The sequence below is a fragment of the Bos taurus genome, chromosome 3 (assembly GCF_002263795.3).
Source record: "Bos taurus isolate L1 Dominette 01449 registration number 42190680 breed Hereford chromosome 3, ARS-UCD2.0, whole genome shotgun sequence".
In the NCBI taxonomy this organism is placed as follows: domain Eukaryota; kingdom Metazoa; phylum Chordata; class Mammalia; order Artiodactyla; family Bovidae; genus Bos; species Bos taurus.
Window position 1 is genome coordinate 34,670,936 of NC_037330.1, and position 10,749 is coordinate 34,681,684.

Consider the following 10,749-nt stretch of genomic DNA (forward strand, 5'->3'; position numbering starts at 1 on the left):
AAGATTTCACGATGAGATGAAGGAATTTTAGACTATCAAATGCTCCCTATGCTCTAGTGGTTAGGATTCGGTGCATTCACCACTGCCTGGGTGATTCAATTCCCAGTTAGGGAAGCCATTCTTCTTGGGCTTTCCAAGGGGCACTAGTGGTAAAGAACCTGCCTGCCAGTGAGGGAGATGTGGGTTCAATCTCTGGGTCAGGAAGATCCCCTGGAGGAGGAAATGGCAACCCACTCCAGTACTCTTGCTTGGAGAATCCCATGGACAAAGGAGCCTGGTGGGCTATAAAGAGTCAGACATGACTGAGTTGACTCTCTCAGGTCCCAAATGTGTTGTTCATTACCAACTACATAATTCTGTTTTTTTAAACACAGATTAAAAAAAAAAAAAAAAAAAAAAGGAAAGGAATGGAACAACTGTAGTTCTTTTGAAATTACGAGTGAATTTTAGAACCCTTTTTATTTTTCTAGACATAATCTGTAGGTTTCATTAGATTCCAAAAAAGAAGTCTATGACTCAGGTTAAGGACTACTGCCTTAGAGGATGTAAGAAACTAAACCCAACTAATAGATTATAAATCAGGAGGTATTAAAATGTAAATTTTGTATTAAAATCTTAAGACTAATAACATACTAGCTCATGTATTGGATTTAATTGCAAACTGAACATTAGAAAACAGATGCAAGATGATACATGGAAAAGTGAAATTTTAGTAAATTGAGAAAACTGCAGAGAGGCTGCTGATTATACTGCTAATTATATTAAGCTCTATCAAAAGCTTTTTAATAAGTTTTCTCAAAAATTGCAAGAAACAATCCTGAGATGTCTTTCAGAGCCACTTGTTTTCAGTCTTTTAGAAAGCTATTCTCCGCATTAAGTCATGCATATGTCTGGCATTAATTAGTATTATTTACATGTTTTCCTATATATCAAAATGCTCAGAAGCAAAATGACAGGAAACTAAATGCAGTGATATTTTCACTTCTATTTGAAATAAATTCTTTCCATGTTTTACCAAAATACACCACCAAATTAACTATATTCAAAGAGTAGCACCATCCATTTAGGTATGCTAAATATTTGTTAAATCTACTGGCTTTCATCATTCAGGAAGTTTTCTAATTTCTACCTATCTAGTGTTCATTCACTTGATACTCAGCTTAAAAGATCATTGAATATTCTACTCTTAAGAGTATTTTCTTAGAATTCCTTCATTTAATGAGATTTTTCTCAAGTTAAATAAGTACAAATGTTAAGCCCACATATGAAGAACTCTGCCAAATGTACTTTGTCCCATTTAATGGTTTTTTGCAAGGTGGCATCTGAGTGCCCATCTCACTGGCCAATATGAATAGTGAGAGAAAACAAATGTTAATATGGTCAGTTAATACTGTTAGAAGACTCCCTTATAGTCCTGTCAATGGCTGATCTTTGGGCCTCTGTTATAAGAATTGGAAGAGTTATTTTTAAAAGCTCTTTCAAGTCCAAATTTTAAATGATTCTAATATATAACCTAATTGCAAAGTCCTGCAATAAGGACGTCTGATGTGAAACTAATTATTCAAACCAAAAACAACCTATTGATGCAAGTAACACCCAAGGATAAAGGGAACTGTTATTAAGAACTCTAGTAAATATTGCTGGCCATCATGTATGTCTAATTTCATCTACACATTTAAAATTTACTTATCATTTGGGCACTAAGATATCCTTCTGCTCAAAGTGTGACTCTACTAACATTGTATCTATTTCCACAATAAAGTTAACAAAAGGGGGAAGCCAACACCCAGGATAAAGGATTTAATCCAGTAATTTATTCCACACTCATGATCGTTCTTTGTAATCAGAATACAAGTCATAAGAACAATCTATCAAATAATTTGCTGATAATCTTAAATAATGCAGCAAAGCATTACTTTTAATACTTCTCTCTTCTAGATTAAGTTTAAAAACTCAAACAGCAATCTTCATTTTCAATAAAAAAAGTTTTGAATTTAAAAAAAGGACACTATATCAAGCTGTTTCATAATTTAAGTATTTTCCATTTATAAAAACACTTTGGAAGCTTGAGGCTTATACCCATTTCTCTACTCACCTGCCCCACCCTCTCCCAATCTCACGTTAGTATAGGGTTGCTGTAAGAATGCTAGGCTTTAGACATTAATCTCTCCTTTAATATAGTACTTTAAAATCTGAAAAATTCAAGAAAAAGATTACATGTCATGTATTTTTTTCAAATAAAAAAGGAAAACTAAGTGAATCAATTTTAGGCATACTAACAGTGTCCCTTTGAGGTAGAATGCTAAAAGGACTTTTGATCAAATCACAGCCTAATTGAAGCCTCTGCATCAGAAACTAACTTCTCATAAATTCTCTCTAAAGGTAACTGTAGAGACTATTAGGTTTAACATATTAACAAGAGCCTTCCAAGACAATATACAGTGGGCAAGAATGTTAATCCTAAAACTGCTGCCTTCATGTACACTGAAAGCATGTTAATTCTCCTATAATAGACATCCTAGATCCATTTTCAAAGTCTTTAGCATTCTATTACGAAAAGCACAGCCATGCTAACTTCAGTACACAAACCATAATCCCACACCTACAAAACAAAAATAGAATTAGTGGCAGTTTATTGCCTTATACAAATTTAACCAACATGGCAACCATGCCAAAGGAATTAAAACATTTTCAGGACATATGTACAGACTGTACATCTCAAAAACAGTTAAACAATAAAATGCAAGAACAATCTGTGCATCATGTATCAAACTCAACAATTGGGTGAAGACATCAATGCAATAAATGGGATTACAAAGGCACTTCCCTACACAAAGAGGAAATGAAAATGCAGCCTACAGGGAGCTTGAAGAGTGCGTAACTACTGCACAATCTCAACTTGGGAGGAAAAAAAAAGCAGATTTAATCCAACGTTTATAGGATTCAATGTGATCCACTTTTACAAAAAAATTGTCACACAGTCTCCTCTTTGTCTTTATGTTGTTTTTCTTGGCTCTCTGTTTCTATGCTTTGGCTCCTTCGGCGATCACGTTTGTCAGACTGGTCCTTGCTATCACTGTGATCTCGTTTGTGGGAACGTTCTTTGCTTCCGCTACGCTTCCTGGATTTTTCTTTGCTGGGGCTATGTTCTCGTTTTCTTTTTTCAACACTGTCAGTTCTTCCTTGACTGCCACTTCTACTTCGTTTGTTTGATTTTTCTTTACTGTCATTTTTATGTTTACTTGATTTCTCTTTGCTCCTGCTTCTACTTCGTTTCCCTGCGTTTCTACTTCTACTCCTACTTCTATGTTTCCTTTCTCTGCTCCTACTTCTACTATGTTTTCTCTCTTTCTTGGAATCTTTTTTGTCATCTCTATGTCGCCTATCATCTTTGTCTTCTTTATGTTTCTTTTCTTCTACCTCACCCCTACTTCTCCGCTCCTTGGACCGTTCTCGTGATCGCTCCTTTTCTCGGTCATTACCTCTTTCCTTATCATAGTCACGGTCTCGTCTTCTACCTCTCTCGTTTTCTTTCTCTCTTTCTCGATCCCTGTCCCTTCTATCCCCTTTCCTATCACGACTTCGACTACGGCTTCTATGTCTTTCCCTACTCCTGCTATGTCTGCGTTCTAGTCCCCGATCAATGCTCCGGGATCTTCGCCTTTCTTTCTCCCTTTCTTTGGCTTCACGCTCTAGTCGCTGGCGTTCTTTCTCTCTTTCTAATTCTCGGTCAAAACTAGAAGACCCATGGCCTTCTCGATGATGGCTTCTACTTCTGGATCTTCTTGGGGACCTTCGTGGACTCAGTGATCTCCTTGGAGACCTAATATTCAGGAAAAAGGAGGAAGGGGAGAAAAAAATTGAATAAAACATAAGTATTACCCACCAAGAATAATTTAAGCAAAATATCTGCCTGTTCTCATTTACAGATGCATAATTTGTTGAACATGCCCTTAAGGGTAGAAAATGGGGAAAAGATGACAAATTATACCTAAGAATGTGATACTAATTTCCAAGAACTTTTGCGTAAAGCACGTTTTAAAGCTACAGTAGCTCAAGGGTTACATTACCTTGAGCGTCTGCGCTCAGCATGTCTGTCTATTTCCTCAGTGCCTTCCTTTCCGTCCTTCTTGATTTTCCTTGGCCTGGTTTTAATCTGTTGATCAATATTTTTCTGAACTGGAACTGGAATTCTCGGAAACAAAGTAGAAAACCACTCCAGTTTTGTGAGAAAAGATCGCAGCATTTCACCAATGGTCATTACGCAGCCTCCACCAGCCTTCACATCTAGGTCCTACAGAAACACAAAAGATATCCTGGCCGTCAAAAAATTTATCTGAGTAAATACAAGAATACTATAAAAAATATAACCATCTTTGGAATCTCAAATACAAAAAAATTCTAACAGAAAAATTTCAATTTGTGTACCTTTCTAATCTGGTAATGAATGATACACAGAAATATCTGGGCTCAGTGTGTGCATGCAGGTGAGAACAAACCCTGCAACCTCATGGACAGAAAGAGAAGTGACCTCTCTCAGTTAAAAAAGAATATGAAACACCCCCTTACATTACTAGACTATTTGGAACAATCAAATTTACATTCCACATACCTACTAACTATACATTTTATTTCTGTGGACACGTTTGCATACATTGTTCCTAGCGGTGTAACCTAGCTACATATGAACTACTTTAAACAGTTCCTGTCTAAAGATTATCTTTTAACAGCTCTAATATAAAATGAAGCCCTAATAAAACTGGAAGCAATAGCAAACCAACTGCCATGAAGCAGTGAGGTTTCTAATTTAGAGTTATGTAGAAAATAAATAAATAAACAAATAATTGGAAACGCATAATCCATGATGACCATTGTCTCTGAAAAGGGTCATTACCGCATGAAGGCCTTCTTGCTATGCCCTCTCACAGCTCAGGACATGTTAGTCAGCTATTGTCAGTCCCAAACCTATAGTGCAAGCACACAAGGAAAGTGAGATTTGTTATCTAAACAGGAAAACAAGAGCTAAAGGTAAAACTGCTTGCACTCACACACATTTAAGTGTTCAGATATACAGTATTTCCAAATATAATCGCTGCAGATATCTAAGGAAGAAAACAATAAGTTAGCTTAAATAGAAAGCCTCAGGTTTGTAAATACAATAAAAAACAGATTAAACAGAAGCATTCAGAAACAAACCTAATACCAATTATGAAGCGGGACATGCTTTTTAAATATAGAAAGGAGAAGCGCCCTAGCCTGAAAAATCTTATCTAAAAAGAAAAAACTTTAAAGATTGTGACTTATCATCTAACACACTTTTGGCCTCTTCCGAGATAATAAACAGACTGTAAATTGCCTATTTACCAAAAAAAATGTGCAGAGAAAAATTCTCCATGTCTATATGAGTGAGATTTTTTTAGTTGTGCGTGTAGTAATAAAAACACACCAGAAAGATTTCCATTAGGACTATCCTTTAATACAACCAATTCTTTGGATACACTTTAAATAGGACTACTAAAACACCACTCAGTTTACTTTATGAACCTTAAAACAAAGTGTAATGGTGGGGATAGATATATGGACACTGATCATTATCAAGGTCTTTTTGTGATTTTGGACTTTAATACATGTATGATTTAAATCTGACACAGTAATGTCTTCTGAAGTACTTTCTGAACAAATGTAACAAGTTCAAACTTAAGCTTGAATGCTAAGTTTTACATTAAAAAAAAAAATTCTGAACTACTAAAGAGAGGTTTCTTTCTGTAAACATATATAGTATAGTAAGAGTTAGAAAGCTGGGACTGAAATAGTCTGATCATGTTGAACAAGTGATCTAAACCCTCACCCTATTTAAATTCCACGTAGCTCTAAAATTCTGCACTTCTATGCAAATGGAAATATTACTATTTGGAGGAAGTTATAGGGTAAAAAACCGAAAAGTCCCAGAATATACATGTAAAAAAAAGCAATAATTACTATTTCTATGTGCATGTCTTACCACCTCAATCTTGAACATGGCCAACTAAAAAGTCACTATCAACTGTACAAGTCAAGATCAATACACAGAACACAACTAGGAAGAGAAAACTTTCAATAGTTAGCAAAATAAATCTAAACAATTTAAAAATGTGAAAACAAGACTTAAAAAATTTAACCTAAGACATATAAAATCCACCCTAATTTTAGTAACAGGACATTAATTCCAAAAGTATGTGAGTGAAATAAGTTTAGGTACAGAAAATTCTGGAAGATGTTAAATCATCAATAAATAAAAAATATTAAAAAAGAATAATCAGAAGAAAATTAATTATTACCCTTGTTGACATACCTCTTCATCATCAAGGAAGGATTCAAACCAGTCCCACAGATCTGTAGGGGGCTGTGTGTACCTAGAATCACAAAAGACTGATTAAGCCTAAGTCAATTAAAATAAGATATTGAAAATGTAGAGAAACGTATGCTCACCTTATATACATAAATCCAAGGGCTCTAATATATGGAGAGTCTGTGTGTGTTATAAGACCCATCACTTGCTTGCGAGTTAATTTCAGAGTAAATAATTTGTATAACAGGCAAAAAGCTGTAGAAACAATTCCTCCTGTTCCAACACCTCGAACCTTTAAGGGAAAGAATTAAGAAAGTGGTAAAGTAATTAACAGAGATACTTAATACCAATTGATTAATCCTGTTAGGTATTAATACAAGATATAATCCAGAACTGAGAACAGACCATTAAAAAAAAAATGCTTTTCTAACCCCAAGGAACACTTGAATTTAGATTTTTAAAAAACATTAATTGTAACTTGGTATGTAATTGACAAACTTTTAGTTTTCCAAATATAAACTTAGTTATTAGACACAGAAAAACTGAAAAATGCACGTACTTCTACTTACCCCTCCGCACATCCCTGTTTGACCAGCTGTTTTCCTGCTTCCTTTCTCCCATGGTTCAACATGCGTGACCTGAAAGTAGAAAAGAGAAACACAACAAACATTCATGCTTTGAATTTTTAAAAAATGATTCAAGTAAACCCCAATCCATAACAGAGCAGCTCTTCCCAAAGTTTGGAAGTTGGGCATTTTGACATGATGTATATGTTTTGTTTACATACATTTTAAAGTATGTAAACCATCTCTGAAAACTGCTTAGATATTTATTTTAAATAGCACCAATAAAGCAACCTAGGGTTTAACAAAACCTCAACAACTTTACACAGCAGAAATCCCATTAAACTAGCTTTGTAGGAAGCAGATACAGGTGGAGATATGAAATTTCTAGTCTTACACACTTAAAAATTGATATTCAATTTTGTATTATGAATTACTTAAAAAAATAAAAATCCTCATTTTAAAATGGATTAAAGCCCCAACTTATAGCAGAAAGTATTAACAAAGTTTAAGTATTAAAAAAAAAAAAAAACTTTAAAATACCCTTAATATTTCAATTTCGTGGTGATTTAAAATTCCACATTATAAAATAAAGAAAAAACTTGAAAGAATTTAAAAAATACAAAAAAGAAAAAATGAAGTATGCTAAAGTAGTAACAAATTACTTCTGAAGCAAAATCATGAAACTTTATATTTACACACTTTTTTAAAACCATGATCAAGCATTATGTTCATTTCTGACTAAAGATGAAATTACAAAGGCCATACCTACACACAGATTATTCTAGTTACTGTATATTTTCAGCCTGATTATGTGAACCAATTCAATTTTCCCCCAAAATATAAACTGGGTCAGAAACGGTAAGTATAACTTGCATTGTCAAGTATATTCAAAGATACAGATCTTTGCTAAAGTGGGGCACCCTATAAAAACAATATATTTCACCTAAAAACAGCAAAGAAAGATTAGCTGTACAACAGATATAACAAAGGTGTTTTGGAAAAATAAGATCCATATTAGTTTCTTAACTTGAAACAAAACCAAATGGTTTTGAAATCCTGTTCTTTTACTACATATTTCTAAAATTTTACTTCCACCCATCCATTATTACATGAAACAGTCCTTGTCAGTGACTCAGACAGAAAAGCATGCATTTAAATGTAAACACTACACTATTTTGCTCAGTGGACTAAGCTGCACTGCTTGAGAGTTTTATTTCCTTCCCCCACCTTGCTGTGAAGAGATGTTTCAATTCCTTAAAGGCTAACCAAAGGGGTAGATGCCATACAAAATCGACTTACAAAATAGGAAGCCTATATATTTCAATGATTATTTCATCTGGATAACAAAACCCGAGTCTTCAATTTTATAATTAAATTTAAATAATTTGTAGTAGAATCTTGAGTGTTTCAAGACACAGTATGTAAAATTTGAAAACAAGCTTTTCCCTCAATCCTATTAACATTTGCCTAGGTTATTAAACAGAACCTGCCACAAAAAGCAGGAACCCGACCTCAACTGAATAAGGGTTAAATATTCACCACATTGTATCCACACTGAAAAAGGCCTTACCTTAAAAAAAAAAAAAAAGAAAATCTAGTTCACAATATTACAATTACTTACAATACTTTATTAAGAGTACACCGAAATTTCAGTTTACTTTATATACCCAAAGTTGAACTATATTCTCAAAATAAGATCTCTTATCAAAACCAACTAGTATCTCAAAATCCTTTAATAAGCTATTCACTTATTAGGGGGAAAGGTGGAAAAAAACGTAACCTGAAGGCGAATAAGGAAAATTTCCTCTCTTAAGACCTCTACAGATATGTTCAGGTCAGGGAAGATACTTTATGTGGTCTGTCAAGTGGTTTTTAGGAGTTAATACAGATAAAACGTGTTGTATTATGTCAGATGTCTTAGTTTAAGTATTTAAAGACCTTTAAGATTTACTGATATTCTTTAATAGTATAAGTTTACCTTAGGAGGCCTGGAAGATAATTTTTAAAAACTACATAATTTTTAGGTAAATGGAGAAAGCCTACCAAAATCGTGAGGAAAAGACCAAAACCAATGGTCAAAAAAAAAAAAAAAATCTAAGTAGCCGTTCATGTAACCCGGGAAATGCATTTATGGCGATTGAGCATGATTAATAATGCATACCTCTACCTGCGACCCTGGGCTGCTCCGAGCCTCGCTGCAAGACTGAGTCAATCCTGCTAACGAAACAAGAACTGAGACAAGAGTGCAGTGAGGAGGCGCCAGGTGAGCTCCCCAGCACAGCCAAGCCAGCACCGACCCTGCCGCAGAAGCCCAGGGCCCAGATAATTCTAAATAAGCCCAACGCACAGGTGACTGTAACCACTCACTCCTGACCTCCTGCTGCTAAAATTTCCAGGCCTTCGGTACATCTTTTCCACTTGCACCTCTCCACCCTCGACCCTCCCACCCACCCGACACACACACTGACCATTTCCCTGTCCGGATAGTGAATACCAACAACACGAGGCCAACATTGAAGTCAATACATGAACTGGCCCGGGGTGAGCGGGAGAAGCACCAACAAGTTGGCGCTAAGCAGATCCACGTCAAAAGAAAGAAATTTAAACTGTAAACTGGAGAGGCTTCAGTTACTCGTTTCTCCTCTCCCCCAGTCCTCCCGTCCCAACTCCCCCAGGGGCGGGCAGGAGGTTGGGGGAAGAGAAAGATCAATGGCGGCGGGCTCTCCCGGCCCTAAAAATCTGAAAAGGAAATGAGAGGGCGGCCCCGGTTTGACCCCTCCCTGGCAAACTACAAGCCACAGCTCCCCCTCCGTTCAACCTTTCCTCATCTACAGATCATCAGACCTCGAGGGCCGCCTCCGCCCGTTTCCTCCATACCCCTTCCTCGGAACTTAACATCCCCCCCACCCCGCCAAGTCTAGACGCTTCGTACCTTAAAGTAGATCTCGTCCACCACCTCGTGGTAGGTCTTGAGCTCGTACAGCTGCACTTTAAAGTAAGGCGACGACAGGATATTGGTCAAGATCATGGGGTTGAGGTTCATAGTCTTTTCGTTGCCCCACAGCGGCAGCACATTGCCCTGCTTGCCCGAGACTGCCGGCTTGGTGGTGCCGCCGCTGCCGCACTGCTGCTGCTGCTGGGCTGCGGCCGCTGCCGCCTGGTGCTGCGGCTGCGAGTTGCCTGTCAGCGCGGGGCTGTTGTTAGCCATGTTGCGGCGGAAGGAAAGAGGGAGGGAGAAGGGAGGGGGAGGCGGCCAAGCTCAATCTCGCTCTTCGGGACAACGGTCCGGGACCCTACTCCATGGAACGCCGTCGAAGAGGGGGCCGCCTCGCTGTCCCCCAGCTGGGTGAGGGAGGGCAACCGGGACGTAAGAGACGGACCCCTGGTCGACAGCAGACGCCGAATCGCGGGCCTCGAGAACTCCAAGCAGACACCGAGCCGGCGGCCTGGGAGCGCGCTCTCTTCCGCCAACTGCCCCTGGGAGCAAGATGGCGGCCCCGGCGGATGTGACGCAACACGCCCCAGAATTCCAAGCTTAGCCGACGGCCAGTCAGAGACGCCCAGGTGGGCTCGAGATTCCTCTTCCCAGTTCCGCGAGTTCCGCGCGCACTGCTGTCGCGGCGCTGGCCTCCATTGCCCAGCTCTTAGGAGACTAACACTGGGGATTTGGCTGCTAGGGGAGGGGGTTGTCGGTCTGGTCTGTATGTTGCACTGCGGCCCGGGTTTCTCCTTTCGGAAGCTGAGCGGGAAGGCGTTCGGAGGGCTGTGTGCTTGCAAATTCGTGACTCGTGATTCCTGTGCAGTCTCTTGGGTTCACAGTTTTCGTATTCTCTGATAGGACCGCATTCATTCATG

General features: G+C 38.0%; 1 protein-coding gene across 1 annotated transcript; it reads right to left on the reverse strand.

Moving 5' to 3' along the window:
- Positions 1 to 1,792: 1,792 nt before the first annotated feature.
- PRPF38B (pre-mRNA processing factor 38B) lies at positions 1,793 to 10,384 on the reverse strand. The gene is made up of 6 exons (XM_002686159.7): positions 9,827 to 10,384; positions 6,898 to 6,966; positions 6,469 to 6,620; positions 6,332 to 6,392; positions 4,071 to 4,294; positions 1,793 to 3,823 (listed from the first exon to the last, which is right to left on the reverse strand). Exons 1-6 carry the CDS (start codon positions 10,100 to 10,102, stop codon positions 2,974 to 2,976), a joined length of 1,632 nt encoding a protein of 543 aa, XP_002686205.1. The 5' UTR covers positions 10,103 to 10,384; the 3' UTR covers positions 1,793 to 2,973.
- Positions 10,385 to 10,749: the final 365 nt, after the last annotated feature.